Genomic DNA, 25,128 nt, shown 5'->3' with positions numbered 1-25,128 from the left:
CATGAGGACAGCACATTCCCAGTGAAGAACAGGTCTCTGTCTCCTTGAGGACATATTAAGAAGAGGATCCCGTGGGACAGCACTGCACAGAGGGAGCACAAGGCCTCCGGCTGCACAGGCAGGGAGCTGCTCTCCATATTTCAGCTGCAATTCCATTATGCAGAGCTAAGTGGCTGGGAATAAACATCCCTCATCCCTGCGTGATAAGTGATGCTTGCTAGTATGGAGGGTGACAGAAATCTATATCACATCAATGCACTATTAATACTGCATTAAGCACATAGAGTTTGCTCCCCTCGCTGCAGCACGGCAATGGGGATCGGTATGTCCTCAACCCAGGCAGCATCCAAGAGCACAGGGATGCTTGCAGGAAGAAGGAAGGAGAAAAGCTTCATGTTGGAGAGGGAAAATGCTTGCTGAAGGTGTTGCTTTAGCAACAGCTCAGTGCAAAGGAGAGATGCTGGGTGCCACGGAACACCTTTGCTCACAGCTGGGCAGCAGCTCTGGGGGAGGTGGTGGAGTGAGGAGTTTGCATCTGAACAGGCTCAGCTGGGCATAGAAGCACTCCCCAGCCCAGAGGAGCTCTCTTTAGAAGTGACAGCAAAGGAAGAAGTGTTTGTGTCCAAGCTCTGCACAGGGAGAGGGAAAAACCCTCCAGCATGACAACCACGGGGAGAACAGGAGCAACAAATACTCTGCAGCCCAGGCTTATGTTGAGTAGAGCACATCAGATCAAACAAACCCCTTAGAGCAAAAGCTCCCCAAAGCACAGTTAATTTAATATGTGAATTTTGAAACTTTCCAGCCTCAAGAAAAGCCACCAGTGAAGTCAGAAGTTTTGACCAAGTTAAAGCCTGGGGACTAAAATACAAAACACACACCACATTCAACTCTGCCTGAGGAGTCAAGGATTGGGTTTTGCCCCATGAATGACAAAGAAATCTAAAAAAATTAGGGTTTTCAACATGAAAGCACCCAACTGTAGTTTGCCTCTTATTATCCCCCAAAGGCAGTACCGGTGTTGTGGGGTTTGGTTTCAGCCCCACTACCTCGCAGTCCTGGAAAAGCTGGAGCATTCTCTCCTGTGGCACCCTTCACAGGAGAAGCACCTCCAGATGCCACCCCAAGCATCTCTGTGGACCCTTCAGATCCTACTCAAACAGCCCCTTGAAGCTCTGAGGTGAAATCCTGCTGCAAGTGACTTCCCCTGCAACACACCCAGCTCTGACAAATGCCACAGGGCAAAGGCTCAGAGCAAAACTTAATCCTTTGAGGTTTAAGCTCTGCTACAGCCTCAAGAGCACCCACGTCTTGCAACGGTCGATGTGCAGATTAAAGAGATTTGAGACAGCACAGCAGGGAAAGGAAGAAAAAGTAAAGCGGGGGAGCCCTCCCTCCCAAGCCATCAGAGTTTGTAAATCATTTTGAGATGAGGTGCTATAAGAAATGTAAAATATATAATTAACAGCACAGAAAAACCACGCTACATTCAGCTTCTCCACTCCTGCCTAATCACCGCCCTCCTCCTCCCCTCTCTACAAACAGACCAAATTTAGCACATTAAAATGAAAATGAAGGGGAAAGCCAGGCACGTTCTTTGCGTACATCCCATTGCTCTGGCAGGTGAAGGACGGTGCTAAGAGCTTGGGCACAAGCCAGCAGAACCCATGAGGGTGCACAGTGTGGGCTGCCCAAGGGATACCTCCATGGGAGCAGCAGCTGCTGCTCCCCTTCTCCTGATGGAGGAATGGAGGCCAGGAGCAGCGTGCTCCTGCTGAGCACTCAATGCTACATGGCTTCCTGCAGGTTGGGAGATGGCTCTTCTCCCTGTTCACAGGGGCTGAGGTCTGTCTCCTGCCCCTGTGAGTCAGCAGCAGCCAAGGGAAGAGCAGAGGTGATATCAGCAAAGCACTCCCTGCTTCTGGCTGGGCCACAGAGATAGCCCAAGCTGAGGGCTTTGCACCTTTGGTTTTGCAGGATTTTTATTTTTCCAGTTCTACCTGGAGCCAAGATACACCAAAAGGATGTGCAACAGCAAGAGAGGAATGTTACCCAAACCTCCTGCATTGCTCAGCTTGCATCTCAGAGCTGGTGAGAGGCCTGGGAGAGCTGAGCTACCGCCTGTGATCCGCATGCTGGGGAAGGCTGCATCCCACCACTCGCGTGGGAAGTGGTGCAGGACTCCCAGAAAAGCATCCTTTTACACAGCACTTTTCTTTTATGCTCAGAATTTAGAAACACAACATGGAGAGGGACACTTGATCACCTCCTGCTAGTCTAATGAGCCCAGTTCATGAACCAAATTTATACAGAAAAGATGTAGAAGCTTTACAGAAGCCCATAAAAACAAGACATCCAGCATCTAAAATTCCTGGAGACAAAGATAGCTCCAGGCTTCTGCCACACCTATGCCCATGTACCCTGAGCTTCCCCCTGGCCCTTTGGGGAGCCAAAGAGGCAGCCCCATGACTGGGAAACTGCTGGAGGAGGAAGGGGAGGCAGGTCCTTTCCCCAGCCAAGCAGGGGTCACATCCATCCCCATGCTCCCAGGGGGCTCTTGCTCACACCTGGGACCTCATGCTTGGAGCTGATGAGGAAGAGCCCGGCTTGGAATGGCACTTTCAGGCAGGGGGGGAAAGGTGACAGGTGGGTGGCAGAGGGAGGGTGAAGGGAGGTGAAGGTGAGAGTGGAAAGTCTTTTCTGGAAGCATCTACATGTATGTTGTGATTTCTGAGACCTGAGATTCACTTTGGTTTCTGGACCATACCAAGACCCACTCTCCTCAAAAACCTCCTTCTCTTCTTCCTCATCCTCTTAACCTCTCCCTCCCCACCCTCCTTCCCCCAGCCCCCCAGCCCACCCCTCAGCCCTGGTGGGGGCCATGGCTCGGGCACTCACACGTGTCTGGCTTGTGGCAGTTGTGACCTTGCCGGAAGTACTGGGGGTTCTCGATGACGGGGATGCGCGTCATGCCGATCACCACCGTGTCCGGGCCAGCGTCCAGGGACGAGGGCGTCGTGATGCCGTGGTTGATGTGGTGGAGAGGACTGGCTGAGTCCTCCTCTCCGCTGATCACTGCCACGGGACCTGCAAACAGCACACACATCCGTCAGGGCCGGCAGAGGACAGGGAGGCCTGTTCATCCCATACTCATGGATGGATCACCACCAGCCCGTCCTAGCGCCCCTGCCTGTTGTCCCATCCCCAGGCTTAGTTTCTCCAGGCAGCTCACAGGGTAGAGAAGACATCTCAAGTTTTCCTCCTGGCCTTAAGGTACCAGGCTAAAAATCCCAAAGGTGAGTCATGCAAAAAGTCCTGTCCTAGGGCTGTCATGAGAGTGCAGTTGCTGTGGTGACTGTACACTCTGGCATCACAAGCTTGGCAGAAATCATAACCAGGCTTAGACTGAAGAAACGTCACTCCCAAAGGAGTTCACCTCAAATTCATATTTGTGATATGTCTGTTGCCCAGTGTGTTGCCCATCTTTTTGCCCTCCTGCAGCTTCACCTGAGCAAACTCACCGAGACCTTCAGTGAGGCTGATGCCTACAGGGACCAACAATGTACTGGAACAAATCCTGCTCAGCTCAGGCTCATTCCCACCACCACAACCACAAATGGCAGCAGCTTCCCCTTACCCTCTTAACCCCCAAAATTCACAGCACCATCGACAGACAAGAAAATGAAGCAAAGTAGTCAGGCATGAAAGATAGGAGCAATGGAAGGCTCCTATCCCCTGTGTTTTATTTTGGTATTAGACCCTCCACTACCTGTTGCAGCCATTCTTGCTGCGTTGGTGTTGGACAAGGTAGGGACCACAGTGAAATCTTGCATGAGACCTTTTTAATATTTTAACATGGGAAGAAAATCCACACTCAACAAGTGACACTCTTTTTCTCCTGTCTGGATGTTACCAGGGACTACCAGAAGCTCAAGTAAAAAGGAGCAGAGATGCTGCAGTTAGGCTTTCAACTTATTCAGAGCAGCCAGCCTTTTACCTACACTGCATAAAAAATGCTCATCTCCCATCAGTAATCTGCTTCTAATTGCACAATTACTTTATTATGTAGCACTGGCAACAAAGAAGGGACTCTTCAAGCTATTTTACTCTCCAGAGCTACTGGGAGGACGAGGAGCACACCGGCTCCATGCAGCCATTCTGCCTGCATTAATCTAGTCTAAAGGCTGCTCATTTTTGGTGCTTCAAGTATTGTTTGTTCTTCCAAGTGGGATATAATAAAGTTATTGTGTAATTAGCAGAGTCTTGGCAGCTGTGACAGGTGTTTTAGTCACGAGGAAAAAAGCTCTCGCCCTTTACTGTGAATTCCTTCTGGCAGGTTATGCTTTTTTAACGTTACTCCCCGGGCCCGCGTGACTTCCCAGCTCTTGAGGTGCAAAAGCAAAATTCAGCTCTTGATGCAAGATGCCTCTGTTGGGACTACACACGGTGTATTTCTCCAAACACAAAAAGCAAATGGGCAATTTTGGTTTGAATTACTTTTGTTCCTTCGCAATGTCAATTCACTGCAGACAGAGCAGGAGGACTCGGTTTTGCATGATGTGCACGTTCCTTCAGCCACACCCTGCACTGCTGGCTGGCCCATCTGTGGTGGGAAGGGGAGAATGCTGCATTTCAAGGTGCAGTTAAAAAAAAAATCGTAAATATCACCTGACATAGACTGGTGTAAATAATCTGAGAGAAGACCATAAAGATCTCCCCTGCAGTGGGAGAGGCTATTGAGGGCTTACTGCTTTCCTTGAGGAGCCTAGGCATTGCTCCAAAGAATGGCACCTCATCAGGCAAGGGGATGTGAAAGGTCTCTCTGGTGGATTATAGTCAAGTTGGATGAGACTTTGAGCAGACTGGTCTCATGGAATGTGTCCCTGTCCATCGCAGGAAGGTTGGAGTAGCTGATCTTAAGGGTCCCTTCCAACCCAAACCACTCTGTTTCTGTGTGAAGGAAGTTTTCAATGCTCTCTTTTCTGAGAGCAGAAACCACACCGAGGAGCCAAGAGGATGTAACCAAACATGGTACAAACACCAGGCTGACACAGACCCTGCTGAGGATGTGTTTCTCAGGGACTCACAAAGCCCTGCCAGCATTTGACCCTTGCTGTTCTTGCTTGCTCAGCACCTCCTCATTTTTAGGAAGCACAGATCAAGGCAGTGTCCCTCCAGCACAGGCAGGTTGAAAGGGCATGGCTACATCTAAAAGAGCAGGGGACAAGTCAGGAGGTTTAGTACTTGTGAAAACAAGCACAGCAAACATCTATTAGCCAACGTTCTTGTGGCCATTTCTCTGACAATAAACAGACCCAGAGTTTGACCTTCTTTACACTCCACAGGGTTGGGTTTTTTTCAGTGGTTTACTTCTTAGGAGGACTTTGTTCATGTGTTATCTTAGTTTCACCCCCAAACATATCCAAGGTCTTTGAGGCAAGAGGTAACCACATCTCAGCTGATCCACAACTGCATCCTCACTCCTCACAGTGCTCACAATGAACATTGTGTCCCATGAATGGACTCACTCTGAGTCATCCAGCTCAGGTCAATGTCACCAAGCTTACCCATTTATAAGATCTACCAACCCTCAAAAGCCTCAGAGCTGAACTCTGATTCTGCATCTCAACCCCTGCACATCTCTGCAAAAGTGGGAAACCCCAAGAACTGCGAAGGCAGAGGCACCACAGGGAGAACACAACATGTAAAGTGTATTCTACCCTTGCAGTAATCCAGGGACAGTTTACTGCCTCCAACTGTACTTCCAGGTCTTGAAAAAAAACTAAAATAAATCACATTCCCAAGAATCCTACGGAACACTTACAACAGATTCACTGCATTAGGCTTCCAACTTTCCAAAACAGTTCTGGTGATTGTAGGCACAGATTTGACATGCCCTAGAACATATAATTCGTCCAAATATCCTCTAAAGGATATAATTTGATTAAAGGCAGTTTTCAGTTGAGGACTTCTCCAAGTTTCTCCTATTATGTTTCGAGGGTTTTGGGTGTGGTGGGGGAGTACAAATCTGGACAACAATAATTCCTACAGCCACAGTCATGCTGCTTTATCACATTAATTCTCTCATTCCCATCTCTTCTAGCTGGTCACTGCTAAGATCCAATTCCTTCTAAGCCCACAGCCTCTCTGTTGTCACTCTGATACTCAGACAAGTGCTGGACTCACTGTGCAAGCCTGAGACAAACTTTAAAAACATCGTGGATATCAAACAGCCACCAATCACTTTTATAGGTGTGACTATTGCCCTGACTCAAAATATACTCTGCCATTAGCAACTCCTGGAAATAAAGCAGCTGCCTAGACTTCAAATTTTTGAATCTATCTTGGCAATAAAATTTTTTTTTTTGCTTTTAAGTAGGCAAAGAGGCTCAGTTTTCTGATGTGTAATGCTGGTGAATGGCTTTATTTGGAAGAATTCTCACTGGTTTCACCAGTGCGTTTTCCAGTTAAAGTTAAAGGAAAAAAACATGAAGCAGAAAAAAAAATAGACTACAGATTTTAGAGATTTAGCTTTACCTTCCATTTGACAGGGAAATGTGTAGAGAGAGATAGAAAAGAAGACAGTTTTGTATAGTAAAAATGTATGATAATAGACAAAGGGTAGCTTGGAGTAATTCCTAACATACCATTGTGTGATTTTAAAACATTATATAAAATATTTCAGAGCTTTTCAGAACAGTGATGCAGTAGCTGTTTTTGTGAATAGCTCAGCCTGTGTTATGGACAAACATACTACAGATATTAACTATAAAAAGGGTCTATTTGTTAAAACTTTAAGAAGTCCATGTCCATTCTGAGCACTGGACCTGTTACAGCTGCACTCTGAAAGGCTCTCCCCTGGCTCTCCTTCCTTCCAAGCAGGGCTCTCAGCAGCCAGCAGCCTCCACACTGTCTGTGAGGACACAGCTGAGCTGTTTTCCATGCTAACCCCATACAGCTTTCCTCTCCTGACAAGGGGCAAAACCAGCAGCAGTGATGGAGGCACTCCACCACTCCTTTTCCCTGTGAGGAAAGGCTGGGGAGATGTTAGGGCTGCCCAGGGTTACCCCTGAGGGAAGAAGCAGCCCCTGCTCCAGCCCCTTCACAATGCCAGTGGGAGAGTCAGCCACAATAAGTTGGAAACCAGGACCAAATTCATCTGATGTTCACCAAAGAGCAGTGAGGCAACTTGGAAATGTTACTTTTGGAAATGCCACAAGCAGCAATTCTGTTCTGCCTTCCCTCCCACACCTTCTCTACAGCCAACTCCTCTTTCCTGAGAAAAACACCTCACTCAAACACCACCATGCCCAGCCTCATCTCCACCCTCTGTTCTTCCCCAGCCTCCCAGTCAGGCTGCACTCCATCCATCCATCCATCCATCCATCCATCCATCCATCCATCCATCCTTCCATCCCAGCAATGTTCCAACTCTTCTCACTTTGCATCCACCCTGATACTATTATCTCTGTAAACATTCCTCCAGATTCCCCCAAAATCTCTGCTTTTCAGAAAATCTCTCATACTCTGTTCAGCACTGTTCCCCCTGGCTAAACTAGAGTGTGGCTTGGTGTTTACCTTCACCTCCCTGTTTATTTGGAAGCTGTGTGAACAGGATATAGTTTTCAGTCCATTTCTGTGAATTGCCTGGTTCATTCACAGTGTTATACAGACAGCTTGTTACTCATGAAAAATAAAGCAAATAATAATAGTAATAAATAGCTTAGGGACCCCTGTTTGCAAGATCATATCATATCATAGTGAGAAATTATTTATCAAGGCTAAGAGCTATACTTTATGATAAAACAAGCTCAGGAATATAGGCTACTGTATAAATAACCATAGATTAGAGAAGATAATGGTCACTTCTCACTTATTTGTAACAGAATGAATGCCCCAAGGCAAACAGGTGAAAAAAACAACAAAAACTCCAGCTTGGCATTACAGTAACCTCTGCAAAGCAGCAAAAGCAACTGAAGGTGAAGAAAACATGACCTCTAAGGGGAAACTGAAAGAATTATGCTTTGTGTTCAGAGGAGAAGACTGAAGGCACACATGACAACAGCCATCAAATATGTAAAGGGTTGCAGCAAAGAGAAATATAATAGCTGTTCTCCACGTCCACTGGGAATAAAACAAGAAATAATAGGTTTAAATTGCGCTGAGGGAGATTAGAGTTTGAATGTTCTCCCTGATGCCTCACGGTACGGCTGGTTGAGCACTGGAACAGATAACCCAGGGATGCTGTGGGGGGTTCAGCCACAGGCAGGCTGGGGAGGGAAAGGCTAAAGAAACTTTTCAAGGACAGTTTAGCTATGGGGAGTGATGCTGCTCAGAGCCCTCACAGGCTGCAGCAATTTTTACCTAGAACCAGAGCCCCCAGCATCTTCCCTCTATGATGCTTCCAAAGAAACTCCATGGAGGGGCCTCTCCAGCACTGCAGACTAGTTTGGGCAGCACCAGAGCCACTGTGAGTGTAGCACTGGTCTCCAGCATGGTTTCAGAAAGGACAACTCCCTGCACATCCCAGGCCAAGTGCTCAGGACAGAAACTGAGTTTTCTGAGGCAGAGAAGAGTGATGTGAGTGCTCAGGGCCACAGGACAATCCCCTCTCCCCACCCACACCTCTGGGAGCTGTCGTGCAGAACACCATTTTTTGATCAAAAATGATCACTGCAAGAGCTAATTGTGCCATCTCCACTTTCCTTTGTAATATAAAGAAGCCATATAATTAACCTACTTAATTAGGAACTGTATATGACCCATAACTAGGGGAAAAAAAAAAAAAAAGCTTTCCTAATAAAGTGGGTCACCATGCATTGTATAGCAAGCACTGAAACAGACCTCATTAAATTCCAATATATAGTATATAAAATCCCTTCCCTCTCTGACTCCAAACCCTTGTTGGCACTTCCATATTTCCCCAATCATAATCTTAAATTCTGTTCCTCAAAAGGTCATATCACCAACTGGCAAGTAGATAATTCCAAGGCTACATCTCTCAGCCCAGCTTTAGAACTCAGAGCTACATGCACGCACATAAACAAGGGTAAAAATAACCTCAAACTTCAGCTTACCAGGAAAACAAACAAGCTTAAAAAGAAACTTAAAAAAATTACCAACCTTTTGTTGGAGCTGAAATCAACCCACACCCCAGGGCTGATCTCTGCACCAGCAATGAGGGGAACTGAAACTCATAAAAGAATAAGCGAAAGCACAATAAATACAATTAAAAATCCAGCCATGCTCAGAGCAAGATTGCATTTACTGTCTTATAAAGAGAGCCTCATCCTTTCAGGCAAACAAAAGAAAATCAATTTCTTAATTTTTATTGACAGATGTGGGCACGGAGCCAAGGCAGAGCTTGGTGCCTACTCAGGGCCTGTTTGGAGCCAGCCTGCCACGGGCTCCAGCTTGTTCTCTGCCCTCCTGCAATGGGAAGCAGCCACTTCTCATCCCCAAAGTCACCAGTCCCAACAACAGGATGGTCTCTTATGTGGCACCTCTTCCCCTGAGCCACAGCAGTCCCTTCAGTTGTATAAAACAATGGGATTTATCCACACCTCCCTCCTAATTCCAGCACTCAGCGCCTTCTTTGTCGCTATCACCTCAACCGTGTCCAAGCAGCATTTCCCACATCCACATAGCTCAATTCCATCTCCATGGCCCAAATTCACCCCAAGCTATCCCTGCATTATGCCAGTGGGCCTGGAGGGCATTGCTGCAGAGGCTGGCTGGAACGGCACAGCCTCTGCTTGAACACCACTGTGGTGGCTGAGGAGTTTCCAAAGGTGCCAATCCCTTCTCTGCCATAGCCCAGGGCACACAGACTCTTCCATCAGCTTATGTGGAAACAGCACATATAAAAAATCAAATCCTTGAGCTTTGCAGGCAGATGAAGACATCAAGAACAGAAATCTGAACTCTTAAAGGGATATACTCCAAATCCTCAGCTTCCATCCCCTCCAGTAAAAAAGGCAGGAGCAAACAGTAATTCCTTTTCCCTTTTCAACAACATGATGGGTTTTTGATGCTGATGCTCTCGAGGAGATGAAGATCCCTCTGAACTTTAGGGTAAAAGGAAGGGACAGGCCTGGGATCTCTGCACCCACCACTGCTTAGGTTGGACATGTGTCTCCTCCCCCACTTGCACCTTCCAGCCCCTTATACATTGCAGATGCATTATCATATAAAAAAAGCTGTCAGATCCGTTGTCAGTGGGCGATCCCTACATAGGCAATCCTTAAAGCACTTTCTTTCCTGATGCAACGCTGCCAAAATACTGCCATTTACAGAAGCCCCTTTCCATCTTTACATATTGACATTTCCTTCTCTCTCTGATTTTTTTCAGGAGAAGGCAGCTCTTGCTACAAAAGGAGGTGCAACAGGGCAGAGGGGCTGCAGCAGCCCTGTACATTCCCCCTTCACCCTTTCCAGCCTCCAGCCATCCTGGCAGTCCTCTTTGGAGCACCACTCCATCTGCTGTAGAGGATGTCCAAACTCCCTCACTCCTCCCATGTCCTTCCCTTACCACTCCTTCTCAAGTTTATTTATTGAGCTTAGACACCAATCCTATAAGCACTCACACTCAGGAATGGAAACATTAAGATCAAATCATATAAAATATAAAGTCAATGCATATGACGGCACAAATGCATAAATCCAGCTGAACAAGAAACAGAAAATGCTTACAGTAAAAATGGTAATACAATCTGATAATTAAAAAGGGTGGGATCTGACAAGCCAGAGCCATGCATAACAGCAAAGATGGCCAGCACTCACAGGAAAGCAAAGCAGGAATTTTTACATCTAGGCTTAAACTCCAGCCCAGTGTTACCAAACATCTTCAGGTCAGAAAGTGTCTGACCAGCAAAGCAACTGCCAACAGGCCACAGGACAGCCAGGAGAATATTTTAGAACCTGCAGTGCAAGGATTTGCTGATGCCTGAGGGATTGACAAGCCAATACCTACTCCCATGCTATAACATATGGGTACTGGGAAGTTGATTCATTTGCCAAGATAAAAAGATTTTCACTGTTGAGATCAGGTGAAACAACTAGCAAATAGTGCAGGCAACAGGAGAGGAAGAAAAGTAATTTTTATGCAATTGTCACTGCAGGGAGGGAGACAGTGTTTAGTCTGGCAGTGCTGGTGCTGGCATTCAGACCATACCCAGTCACCTTCCACAATTCCTCCCACCTATCTTCTCCCATTTGCTGGTAACAAGATGTTTTTCCACTGCTGGGCATGCATGTTCCATGCAGGTTGTGAGGAGGAGCCAGGTACAAACCAAACATCCATTCTTGAAGAGAAACCTGCTGTGATGGCATCTTGGCATGGCAGAGGCAGGAACAGCAGAGAAACTTGCAGGATAAGGCAGGAGGAGTGAGCAGGGACACCGGGAATGCAGCATGTGTGTGGCCAACATCCCTACATGGCCCTGCTGCAGCCCTGCCCCAGCCCCAAGGCTGAGGTCCAGGAAGGGCTGGTGAGGCAGGAAGGGTGGTTGTTGGGTACTGGGTGCACTACAGTACATCAAAACAAATCCCTGTTGCCTTATCTTCAGTGCACAATTCCGTCTCTAAGGGATCAGCTCCATTTGAAGAGCAAACCACTTTTCCTGCTCCTAGGTCTCCATCCAGCCCCATCAGCTCCAGAGCTGAGCAACATCCTGCCTGCCCCAAATCACGGGCTTATTGCCATTCACCTTTCTCCTTCCTTTGTTCCTCTTGACTAGATTTGCTTTTTTTTTTTTTTTTCCCAAGCAAAGTCACCAAGCTGTCACCTCGGGGCCACCTTGAACTCCAGAGCAACACAGGCTTTACAAGGCAGGAGCCAGGCAGTACCTGGGCAACAGCCTCACCAGCATCTATTAATCTCTTGGCTCACTCATCCCTATCACAGACACGCCGTAAAAATGATATAAGCATTTCATTCGAATGGCGCTGCAGAGAGATTGGGAAGAGCATGGGGCCAATTGATTTCCAGTATGTCTGCTCTTTACCTCCAGGTATAAATACAACAGCAAAATCAATCGGAATAACATCATATCAGCTTTCTAATCTCTTCTGTTCGCAAGACACGCTTTATATACTGCAGCATTTCCTACAGCTTCTCCACAGGAGGCTCCAGCACCTCCGCACTCCTCACGCCGTGCACGTGCAGCTTCCTCACTCCTGGCCCCTCCTGTGACAGGCTTCGGGAGCTGCAGGTCCAAAGCACAGGTCTCCCCTGCTCTGTGAGGGAGGTGTCAGAGATCTCCCAGAGAAACGTGTCGTGGCTGTCTAAGAGCAGCACTCGCTGATGCCTGCAGAGCCCTGGGTCACGTCAGCCCTTGTGAGAAGGGAGATGCTCGCCTGCTCACACCCCCCTGCTATGGACGGCGGCTCGCTGGACACTGATGGGCAGCCAGGCATGCCCAGATCCACTGAGGGGGACAGTCCCACTGACACAGGGAGTGTCCCAGTGACACAGGCAGCAGCAGTATCTGCTTTCCCCACACCCTCAGGACCCCGTGGCTGGATTTACCACACGTGGTCCTGATGGTATTTCACCTCCTCATCAGCATCCAGAGTGACACCACACAAAGACCCAAGCCTGGAGCAGGGCTGCCTGCTCAGCACCAAGCAGACACATTTTCTTTCTGTGTTTCCAATTTATCATCAGCCTAAGGCTTTTTATCCTCTCTCCTGGCCTCCAGCCACTGAAGATTGTGACAAACAGATAAACACTCCCCCGAAGCTTTTGCTTGGGTGAAAATGCAAATGAACGGTGAGAATGAGGAAAGGGCTGCTTGATGAGGTGTCAAAGGATCATCTTAAGCAAACTGCAGCTCAGCACCAAAGTGGTGATTTGCCCCACCTCAAACCAAACCTTGACCGAATAGGTGCCAGATGGAGAGGAAAGGAGAAGATTCTATTTAATCATAGAATCACAGAATGGTTTGGGTTGGAAAGGATCTTAAAGATCATCTACTTCTGACCTCCCACCATGGGCAGGGATACCTTCCACTAGACCAAGTTGCTAAGGGTCCATTTATCCTGGCCTTCAGCACTCCAGGTATGGGGATAAGCTACATCTCCATCCATTCTGCAATTCAGATGGCAAAGAACGTGCACATGGTGTGCATTAAGGCTGTGGCAACTTCATGATCTTCCACACTGTGGCCAGCTCTAACCCAGTGTGGAGCTCCCTGAGCACAAGAGGGCTCCCAGTGATATTTGGCAAGGGGGGCACTGGCAGTTCCATCACCAGCATGTCCAGCCTGGTGCTGGATCACTGACCTGAGCCAAGAGCGTGATGCTGCAGGAGCCTGACCCTCTGCCAGGAAATGCTTAAAACAGCGAGAATCACTGAAGGCCTGAAAGTCAACAGCTGGGACCACTGCTGCCCTCCTGCCTGAGGCTTTTCCTGACCTTTGCAGAGACTGATGCCCATTGCTGCTTAATAAACATCATCCATGGAGCAAAAGCCCTGCCAACAGCAGCTCTGCAGCACAAGCCAGGGCAGCAGAATATGCTTCCCAGCAGCCAGGACCACTGCAGGCTGAGGACAAGCATTAGGCGTGTTTCTCATTAGCTCTGAGTCCACCAGCTGCCTCCATCCCCCTCCCACCACTTCCCTTCCCATGCCTTGGCCACTACAAGATCAGTCTTGGGTCATCTTGATCCACTTGGAAAGCTTAGCCGCCATGAGAGCAAACTGCTTGTCCTCTGGCTCCAATCTCTTACTGAAATTAGTGCCAATGGAAGTGTCACTATCAATTTCATAATGTTATTGGATAAATGTAAAACTGGGCCAAGTCCCATATTCCTGACAGGCCATCAAAGAGGTGGGGATTATGGGTAAGGAGACAGGCAGCCCTGGCAGGAAAGGCAAAGGCTCCAGATCAATTAGCCTGACAAGGCTATCTTGCAGCCACATCACCTCGTGCTGACACCAGTGCCTTCTCCCTGGAGCCCAGCTGCCCCTGCACCAAGAAGGTTTATTTTCTCCAGTGGTAACCGGAGTCCTTCCAAGCCCAGGGAGCTGCACATCCCCTCTCCAAATATCCAGTTTATGAGACTCTCAAGACACCGGGGGATTTTTCAGTCATAAAAAGACATTAATTTCCAGGCCTCCTTATTTTGGTTTAATATTCTGTCAAGCTAAAAAAAATAATAAAAATCAGCCATTAAACAAAAAAGTGCCTTACTCTGCATTGCTCAGAGGTTTCAAATGGAAGGAGTGATCAAAATGTAAAGTACCTGGCACTACACATGTTTTGTCTTTGCAGTGTGTTTTTCTTCTTGGTTTTCTTTCAAGATCCTGCTTGGACCATGAAAGTAAACTGGTCAGTACCATCTGGTTCTCATGCAGTAATTAATAGTGCTTGTAATTTTTCAAACAAAAATAGTCTTCAGCTGTAGCTTTTTTGGTCAACTTTTGACCTTTTTGTTTTGAAATGGAATTTTTATGAAAACACTGAGCAGCCATCAAGGCTGCAGATGCCAATGGGTTCACTTCCAGCAGACACCTCATGTGTCCATCCCCTGCCAGCAAGCAGGCGGCTGCATTTACTCAGGGTGCAAATTTGTAGACTCAAATTTAAAATCAGACTTGTGATGTTTGCTTTCAGGCCAAAAGATAAATCCTTACATGGTCAAAAAATAATAAAAATCCTTGCACTCATAGTTTGCCTCAGTTCATGCATGAGGGCAATGAAAATTTAAAACTTACGCATCTCAAAAAGTAAATTCACTTCTTTTCCCCTCCACAGCCCTCCTTGAGATGATCTCCAGCAGTGATATCAGTCTCTCAGATTTATTCTATCCCAAGATAAATAGTGTGTTGCTTACAGAATCAAAACGTATTTAACTTGTATAATGGTTTAAATCCCGAATCTGCTCCCGTAATATTATGAGATTCTTCTGGAATATGAAGTCCCATGTCAGAAATATCCATGAACAAATAAACAAATCCTTTTTCCTTCATGCTGAACAACTGGGAGAGGAAGCAAGGCTGGGCTTTGGGTAGCCCTGGTGCTCCCTAGCCCAGGATGCTCACATCAATAACAGTGTTGGGTACGTTAAGCTTTGCTACAAGGCTCAGAATCAACAAGAAATGAGTTTTGGAGGCTTCTACAAAAACCTTTGTAGACTTAAAGAGTAGAGGGAAGCCCTTGACATTCTCCAGGCAGAACTGATGGGAAAGGAACTGATACTTTTTGGCTCAACTATTACCAACTGCTGCATCGATGCACTGGTGTTTTCCAGGATGTTGTGCCTTTCTCCAAAATTTATAGCCCTTGGTCATAAAGGTGATGGTTTTTTTTAAAAGTCACAGAAGTAGTCCCTGGAGAAAGGCTCTGGAATCACAGCTTTCTGAGGGCTGACAGCTCGTTTGTAAATTGTCGCAGTTTTGGGGTTTCCACTGGCCTTGCTGGGACCCTCATTGGTTTTGAGAGAGAGTCTGTGAACAGGGAGATAAAACCAGCAAGGAATAAAAGGTTGGGAGATGTGGAGAAGGATGTAACACAGCTCCCCACTCAGAGAACTTGCTGCATTGTTGATCCACTGGCCCAAACCCCTGTAATAAATTAGAGAGCGATTCATTGAAATGGCTTCCTCTGTCCCCACACTGACAGTTAATCTGTAATTCAGATAGATCTGTCAGAAGGCAAGAGTCCAGCATACAAAATAATTAATTCCTCCAAGGTCTGGAGATATTTCCCTTTCTAAAGAGCACAGCACACTCCCCTCCTCGCCGGTGAGCTCCAGGCATGGATGTGGCTCCTGTTGGAGGTCAGCAAGGAACACTACATGCATTTCAATACAGATGCTCACAAATGCATCACCTGTCACCTCAATGCTGGCTGGCAGTCCTAGGCGGGGGACTTGTCCCACAGAACTTGCAAGGAGCTTGCCTTGTATCTCCCAGTGCCTTTCTGCTCCCTCAGTGCCCAGCCAGAAACTCTTGGCCTCTTGCCCCACGTCAGCCCGACACTAATGCTGTTCAAGACCCATTTTTCTGCATCAAGAGTCTAAATCATCAATTAAAACAAGCAGAAATGCAGCATCTACTGATTCTGCTTGATAAAAAAAAGCAGCTAGTGCCCAATGTGAGTGTGGAGGTTGAGGCAGAGCACATCTTGTCTCCCAGCTTCCCCAAGAGGAGTCACTCCCAGATCCACCTCTATCCTCTACAATATCAGGAGAAAACCAGACAGTGGCCTCTTGCTGGAAGACACCAGTGAAACAGAGCAGCTTGGGAAAAGAAAGAAAGGGTGGGAGTCAACCACATGGGCATGCTTCAGTGGGTGGCTGGGGAATGGGGACAAGTCACATGAAGTCCCATGTGAGACCAGCAGCACCTGAATGTGGTGCCAGCCCTGGAGGCAGGGCAATCAAAACAAACAGCTTCCTTTTGCCAGGACAGAGGCATGAAGAAAGGGGAAAATGTTAAAAAGGACTCACAAGTGGATGCAAGAGATTGGGTATCACAACAGTCATCATGGGCATGGTTTTCACAAGCAACAGCCTGGCAATATTAAGTGACATTAGGGAAGGATCTTCAGATTCAAACCTTTCTGATTCTTGCAGCCTCAGTCACCAGTTTTAAAACATGAGTGCATAAGAAGCACCACCAGCCAAATCCCTGTCTCCCTACATATATTTCACATCCTTCTCCCAAGCTATTTCATCAAAATCCCCAAGGCAGGTGGGAGGAAAGCTGCCTCATGTTAGCCTATGAGCCACGGGGGCAGAGAAAGATGGGGTGTTCAGCATTTACCTCCGTGAGTAAGTGCTGTCTCTCTGCTCCACTCCCCGTGCCTCCAAAACACATCCCTTGCTCAACAGCTTTGTAGCTCATGACAAGTGACACAACAACACATCCACACTGGGAAGCCAGACCTGAAGACATGTGGAGGTCGAGTGACTTCTCCATCTGCACCACCAAGGGAGCAGAAAGAAGTGGGAGGAACAGCATTCTCACCCACAGTGTGGTAATAAGGGGGAAATAGAAATGTGATCTTGCACAAGGCTGGTGGCTTTCTGGCTGAGGGTAACGTGTCTACTGAGCACCAGGCCAAGTGCCCCTTGTACAAAGCCCACTTCAGGCTGCCCAGAGCACCTGCAGCAGACCCTGCCAAACCCATTCCCAAATGCACCTGCTTGGAGCACCCATGGGAATGGTAACATCCCACAGACTGTGGCTTGAGCATGCAGACAGCACAAGCAGGCAGCTGGAAGGCAGCACAAGGCAGGGAAAGCTGTGGTAGTGGGGGCTGCTGGACCACAACCAAGTCCCTTTCTAGAAGCAGCTATCAAGTCTCTGCAGAAGTAGTGGAATGGAGCCACTTTTCATCCTACCTCTCAAGGAAATCATCGCTGCTGTTACGCAGACACAATTATGTCTCCAGAGCCTTTTAACTGCAGCTCTTTAGAGATGAGTGGGTTGATAGAAATCTATTCACAGGACTGACATCGCTTGGCTGGGTAAGGACACTGCCACTGAGTCAGTGGCTGGGGAGGGATCACAAAATAAGACTGGTGATGGGGGAAGTCCTAGGCAATGCCAAGGCAGCGTCTCCTGGGGGAGCTGCCTCCAATCCCTTGACAACAAAGGCGAGACCAACTTCTCTTTTTATTCTTCTAGAACTTTCTTTCAGAGAAAAACAAAGTAATAATATTGGAAAGCTCCTTTGGTTCATGTACTCTCCCTCTGGAGGGGTCACCCCTCAGAGATGGGTGGCTGCACGTGTGTGTCACAGGCAGCAGGGCAATGCAGAGCAACATAAGGCTGTCTCTTCCCCAGCACCCCGACTCTCCAGGTAGCCCTAAACAATGCCAGGATTTGAGCACATGACAAATGAGAGCTTGGCCATGGGTCTCTCAGTCACCTTGCCAAATCTGAGTCCAATATGGAGCAGAGGGCTGCAGGAAGCTCTTACTGTGGGACCCTTGAACTGCACTGCAGAGCCCTCTCTGAGCCTGGCAGAGCGGCCGGGGGCTGCTTTATCATATCCGCCATCTGCTTGTTTGCTTTGCCATCCTCTGCTCCTCCTGGCTATGCTCACAGACTCCTACCTGTTCTCCAAAAGCTTTGCTGGGTCTCAGTAAACAAACCACAGGCAGGGACAAAAATAGGGAGGGGAAAGGCAGGAAAGGGGGGAAGAGGGAAGAGAATAAAAATTTAATTAAAGGCACTTTTGCTTCAGGGCCTCAGAAAATTTACAAATTCATAAATCACTTAGTAAATGCCCTGAGCGATTGCTATGCCAGGCTGCCTACCAGTCCCACCAGGAGGGCCATAAAGCACGAGCACAGAGCTCGGCAGCTCGCTCCTTCCACCTCCACCCTGCAACATCAGGCAACCTTGAGCGGCTTGTCAAGCCCATGACAAGTGTTTCTGCAACCAGGAGCTATCAATCTGCTGCCCCATTAGCAACAGTGCAGGGAGCTGCTCATTTCACCTGCAGCTGTGATACAATGAGAGCTTGGAGAAGGGTGGGAAGTGGGGGGCAAAATTCATGGCAAGATGGGACCAGAAGACCCCCAGGATATTTTGCAGGAAACACACAGTTCTTCAAAAGCACGTTTTCTAATGTGAATGCCCAAAGAACCAGCGTAAACCAAGAGGTAGATGCAGGGGGATTTCTGCTGGCCACTGACTATTGAGGGCATTACAGAGAAAACCCAGCTTCTGGTAATTCCCAAATAAATCAACCCAGCCTTTTCTCCCACAGCTGGGAGGAATCTTCACCAGGGGATTCACACATGCTGTCCAGCCCCAACGCACTTCTCACAAGGACTACAAAGATAGAGAGCATCCTCTGCCAAGCAGAGGCAAGAGCGAGCCGCTTCCCCGCGTTCCTCCTTCGGCACGCGGCGAGGAACAGACTGAACGTCCAGCACTCGGGGGTGTTGCACAGCTCTGCTATATTTAACAAATCTCTCAGCACAGTCTCTGGTAGTGTGATGAACCAACACGTCTTTGCCAGCAGCCTATCAGGGGAAGGCTTGGGATGACAGAATCAGGAGTATTTTTCACTCTTTACTCAGAACTTTGGAGGTGGGAGTGGAGCTTTTCTCAGCAGGGTGGTCAAGTCTTAGCCCTCCCTGCTAAGAAGCAGGTGATTGGTAAAATGTTAACAAAACCTTGCTGGCTTTCCTTCAAGTTGGGCATGAGTGGCTGAGAAAGGAAAGTTTATCACACAGGAAGAGACTGGGACATAACAAATTAATTTGCCCAGCTATATGACTGTCTAAATTGTGACCAGAAATATAACAAACAGGTTAAGAGAAGCTTTCAGAATCACTCAACCTACCACAGGCTTTATATTGAACTGTATAAGCTATTGACCCATCTAGTAAAATGTATTTTCCAAGAGACTGAGTTAAGTGGGATAGACCAGTGTTGGATCTGGGACAGATAAAAGGTCAATCTGGCAGAAAGGCAAAGGCAGAACTGCTTTGAAGATGCATCACCCACACCAACTTTGCCATTTCTAAAGACAGGCTGAACACCCAAGTCTTTCTAGGAAACTGCAGGAATCTCACATCTCCATTTAAGCAACTACAGTTTTTGCTTCAGGTAATGAGTAGAAGAACGAGAGGAGTGTCTAATGGAAAATGCTGGGAGCCAGCCAATTCTCCAGACCTCCCTAGCCAAACTCTCCAAATCATGGTTTGAAACACTCAGGACAAATATAGAATATTTGAAAAAAATGTTAGCACCCTACAAAGGAAGGGTGTTAGCAGTTCACTCTGAGATTTTGCTCTGTGTTTCTAGATCATCTGCTCAAGGATGAAACCCCGCTAGGCAGAGGAGGCAGCACAACACATGCCATGGCATCCATGAATACCTGGGCACTGGAGGGGCACAAACAGCCACTGGGGCTGGTTCACCCACAGCTCAGCTCCCTTTGTCCTGCTGGAACAGGAACCACAGGAGCTCATCCAGGGGCAGGTCTGAGTTGGGCTGTTTCCATAAATTGATTTTCATGATTTTATTAAGATCTTTCTTCCAAGGCCACTCTCCAACTTTAAGATGCAGTGTTTGAAAAGCTGCAGAGTATGGAGACTAACAATCATGGTTTCACAGCAGCTCACCATGCAAATGACTCCTCTGGCAGGAACACAGGGCAAGGGGACAAGGAGTTCAGAGCAAGATCCTGGCCATATAACTGATGTGTGTCCTGTTGTGCAGGAGCATCCTGATAACATCCATGTTTATGGGCTGGTTGTGCATCCATCTGCCTACACAGTTATTTACAGTACCAAAGTATGTATTCTTTTATTTATCTAAGCAGTCTCTCACTTCTATTTCTCTTTCTGCAAAGCTATAATATTTATCTCTACTTTAAGACAATAGAGCTACTTTTTATTCCACAAAATTCCCAAAGTAGGGCAGTTCCCAGGGGACATGGCTCCCTCCTCTCACGTCCTCACTGCAGTTCAGGGTGGTGGGGTGGGATGGGGATGGAGGGCACCCACGGGGTGGCAGTGGCTGTGGAAATAGGAAGGTGGGCAGGCAGGACTCATCCCTGTGTGCGTGAGGATGTATGTGACAGCAGGCAGGGTTCAGGTTAGAAGTGTGGAATATGCTGCCACAGGGTATTTCTTTTTCAGTGTAAGCTGGGATGGCAGCTAACCCAGCTTTCTCCTTCTACCTGCCTAGTCCAATCTCTCTCTTTCCACGGCACTCTGTACACATAGGAATGCACAAAGCTCGCAATGCTCTGTTCTCACTCACACTCAGATAACTTTGCTGGGGATGACCATGCCTGGCACCTCTCAAGGTTGAGCCCCTGTTTTTCCCTACAGGCAAGCTCACACCTCCTATCATCACCCCTTATATCACCATTTCTCCAGTGGGCAGCAAGGGCAGATCTTTCAGGAGTCAGCAGCAAAGACCAACCCCCTCAGCAGCATAAGCAATGAGCATACTCCAAACCCACAGACAAGGGAGGTGGTGCTCAGCTCTGCATCCCCCCCACTCCTCTATTTGCAGCAATACCTTCTGCTTTATCCTTCTCTTTTTTCCCCTTGAAGAGTGGAAAAAATATGCAAATAGGAGCTTATAAATTATCAATTCTTGATTGATTTTGCTGAGAAAAGCACATAAAACAATCACACAACAGAGGAGAAGAATAATTTAGCATTTCAAGTGGGGAATGGTGATGTTGCTGAGACAGCTCTATGCAGGCAGAGCACTCTCAAGCCACCCAGCAGGATCTCCCCACTGCAGCCTCTTCCTCCTGTCCTTTGAAAGCACACAAACAAAGCCATAACCTTGTCTAGCAGATGCCTCAACACACAGAAATCTGTATTTCCATTAGCAGGACAATGCCCTTCCAAGACAGTTACCTGAGAGTACACACACATGAATGCAGCTCCCTGCACAAAGGCGTTCACCAAGAAGATCCTGTGGTCTGACAGTCCAAGATGGAGCCACAGCCTGCAAAATTATGGCAGCAGAGCAAGACTTATGCATGAAAGACTACAGTTTCAGCCCCAGAAGCTGGATGCTGTTAGGCAGAGCTATTAAGAATAAGTCCCTGCAATCTGTCTGAATCAACAACTTGTCACTGCAGAGGGTTCATGCAATTGTTGTCCTCCTGTTCCTGCTTGGTTGCACACTAGCAGACATTTTGGACCTCTTTGCCACCTGTGAAGTCTTTAAAAAACTGTTCTCTCAAGTGTTGGCTGCTCCAGAGTTTCTCCAACATCTCATGAAAACTTTCTTCCATGAGTCTATGTAGGAAGTCAGGATACTTCCCCAAAACTGGGTGGTAGCAGCACCCCACAGTCTGCCAAGAGGCTGCACACGAGTCATGCTTCAACTGTTTCATCCAGATTTCAGCTGACACCATATAATGCTCCTCAGCCATCCATGCAGCATTTAGCTTCTGTCTATGGAATTAGTACAACATCGTAGCTCAAATGCTTTCCAGGGCAGCTTCTGAAACCACACAGGGATTACCTGCAAGTCAGAGGCATGAAAGAGCAAAGCCAACCACTGCACTCCATGCCACTCAAAAAGCTGGCACCTGGGCACTGAGACTCTCCAGTGCCAGTGTCTCTACCAGTGCAGACTTCAGCAAAAGTCAGCTGAGCCTGGAAGCAATGATTTAACGGAGAGGAGGGACAGGAGGCCAACACACCACCAAAGGCTTTGCTCTCTGCTATAGCTCAAGGTGCTGAAGGTTCCTGTTGCACCTTCTGCTAATAAACCACCACCTTTTCTTGAGTTCCTCTCAAATGTCACCAACACCTGGAGCAGTGCAGAACACTGGTGATAGAGCTCAGGCTAAACATGCACCACCCAAAGGTGTTGCCTGTGTCCTAAGCTGTACTGCTACAGCAGCACTGGTGTTGGGCTTTGATGCATTTAGGTTTTTTTTTAAATACATTCTCTTCTTCTCATCCCTTCTGTTCCCTTTTGGCCACAGAAGCCCACTGTGCTAAACAGATGAGTCCAGTACCTGGATTCTGGATGTAATAGAATAACATTTAGCTGACACTGAAGAGTGCATGTGTCTATCTCAGAACTAAATTTCAAATCATCTGAGGTTTTTGCAAGAGTTTGGTTCTGAAGAAAAGAGCATTTTCCACACTGCTTAAACTTGACTTACTTCTCTTGCCATTTGCACGGAGTGATTTTATTTTTGATCACATAAGGGGGAGAGGGGAAAATGTATAAAAATTATTTAGAAATAAATAAAGAAGATGCTGAAAGAGGTGATGGCTTGTGGATGGGAAATTATATTCCTTCACAGCTGCAGTAATGATCTGATTAGGATCCAATCCCTCCACATCCCTCATGTGCTAAGTCATCTCTACAGAAGTGAAGTCACCCGAGGGTGAGGGATGGAGGGAGGGGGATGTGCAGAGGGAGGCTCTGATACAATGTGGTACCAAAAGAATTGTGCATTTGCCCTCTGGTCACCTTACAAAATGAGAAATTTCCTTCTGCACTGGAGCACCTTTTCTGCAGATTTTGACAGCAACATCGTTTAAAACTACAGTTTCATTGCTCAACAATCATTTATGTGCATATTTGGATCCTCTGCATGAACTAGAAATTCATCCATCCTTTTTGGTATGTTCTTTCCCTTCTCTCCCAGACTTACCACCTTCCTTACAAGTCTGCCTTTCAGCTCTCTCTTGCTGCTGTTTCCAAGCTGCATAGGAAATCAAAAAAGTGTGCCAGCGCTGCTCCAGCAAGAGTTATTCCAGCTGCCTCTGGCTAGATTTTCAGCATACAGTAAGAACAGCCATTTTTTCCCCTTTTTCCCCTTTTCAGGAGTTAATTTCCTCTGATCCAGACAGTTCTTTAGCCCAGACAAACCACTGGGGAACTCCCCACCATTAGCTGCCCTCCTGAGAACACAGTTCCCCCTCCTCATGCATCTGGGAGCACCTCTGATCCACAGACAGGGTTCAAGGCTGTTCCTGCTGCTGGGGTGCACAAGCCCTTCACCACTACCAAAATTAATTCTGGGCTTTTTCCCCCTTCCCTCTTACTTTCATGCTTACTTTTTTTTTTTTTGCAGCCAAGGAAATAGAGCCCTAAAGACGATACAAGGACACAGAAAGTAGAGCAAAGGAGATCAAAGATTCCAATTTACTCTCCCCCATCCCTTGTAGGAATTGAAGATCAGCTGGCAGTAAAGCTTTAATAGTAGCATTAAAAGGCAAATAAAGGGAATTTTTTTACAATGAAAAAGGTGACAAGCATGCAAAAGTCACACATGCAGGACTCTGCCAGTTGACACCCAAAAGGAGATTTCTGCAGATCTTAGACACAAGGACAATCACTGTCCAGGCCATGATAGCACCTCCAGTACCTGGAAAACAGGGAGCTTTGTGGGGGCTGTAGGTGTCCTTTGCTTCAACTCCCAAAGGATGACAAGAGGGATAGGGAGGCTTGAATTCAGGGCAACTCGGGCCTCCCAATCCACCACCACCTGCATTTACTCAGACATGGGACTCCCAGGCCAGAAACCTCAGCCCTGCACAGCTCCCATGCTGCCAGCTCCCAAGGATGCAGGCTATCAGGACAATTCCATCCCTTCCCCATCCCATCCCAGCAGGAATATCATCACACGGGTTCAGAAAGAATCAAAACAAATCATTAACCTGTTCCTGCAATGCAGGAACTGGGACATGGCACCAAAGGGACGCCAGGCTGGGCTGCAGCCTTACACAAGCTGAAGCAGCAGAGCACAGCTGTAATTTGTCATGTGCCACCTATCACACAGCTCACACTGCCAAAATGAGTATTTTTTAGAGGCAGTGACATAGAGTAAAACAATCTCAGGCCCAAGTGACTTCATGGCCAAAGATTATCGGGTGCACCGAAATGACCTTGGAGGGCTGTGCTTAAAGCAGCTCTGATGTGAGAATAGATTCTCTGTGTGCAGTCTCCGTCATCAGAGTCCTTTGGTTCCAACAGATCCAAAGACAGATTCAAACATCATGACTGTGGCAAGACACCAGGGAGCACAGGGCAGCATGAGGCAGCAAAGGCTGCAGACTAGGAACAGCCTCAGCCCCAAAACCCTCCAAGATCTGTTTTTGTTTTCCATCAACACAGAAATAAATCATTCCCTGTCCCTCTGTCCACACACACCATCTTTTTTTTTTTTTTTTTGCACTTGCTGGTTCAAACTCAGCCAAATTCATTAGTCTAGGTCACGTTTATGGATGACACATGCTGTACAGCCATGAAACAAAAGGCAAGCTTGGCTCTTGGGTGCAAAACATTCTTCCTGTGTCCATTGCAGCTGAGGTCACAAGAACAACAAATTCACTAGAACTTAGCTGCTGCATACTGCAGCTTTGTTTCCAACCACAAAACATTCCTCAAAAACAATGTCCAAGAAAGTACTGCTGCTCTTTAAGCATTATGTTTCCCAGGAGTAAATGTTGGGTTATTGAGTATGGGGAAGATGGGGAAAAGCTTTTGTGCCTATTTGGGGATTCATTTGGCTGCATTTCTTTCCTCATCATAAGTTATGTTTTTACTTATATTTTATTAAAGCATCTAGAGGCCTTTGGGAATAGATACCCAGGAATAGAAAAAAAAAAAAAATCAAAATGAAATTAAAAATCCGCAGCAGGATCAGGATTGCTGCTTTC

General features: G+C 47.2%; 1 protein-coding gene across 3 annotated transcripts in view; it reads right to left on the bottom strand.

Moving 5' to 3' along the window:
- The window catches only part of NTRK3 (neurotrophic receptor tyrosine kinase 3), a 203,381-nt gene that overhangs the window by 87,328 nt on the left and 90,925 nt on the right, over positions 1-25,128 (bottom strand). For all 3 annotated transcript variants that reach the window (XM_041418936.1, XM_041418937.1, XM_041418938.1), the window contains exon 12: positions 2,899-3,087. In XM_041418936.1, the coding sequence (XP_041274870.1) occupies positions 2,899-3,087 (189 nt within the window). The remainder of the gene's footprint in view (positions 1-2,898; positions 3,088-25,128) is intronic.

The sequence above is a fragment of the Onychostruthus taczanowskii genome, unplaced genomic scaffold (genome assembly GCF_017590055.1).
Source record: "Onychostruthus taczanowskii isolate IOZ18803 unplaced genomic scaffold, ASM1759005v1 scaffold6, whole genome shotgun sequence".
Classification (NCBI taxonomy): domain Eukaryota; kingdom Metazoa; phylum Chordata; class Aves; order Passeriformes; family Passeridae; genus Onychostruthus; species Onychostruthus taczanowskii.
Note: the sequence above shows the minus strand (reverse complement) of the source record. Positions and strands in the feature narration are given on the sequence as shown.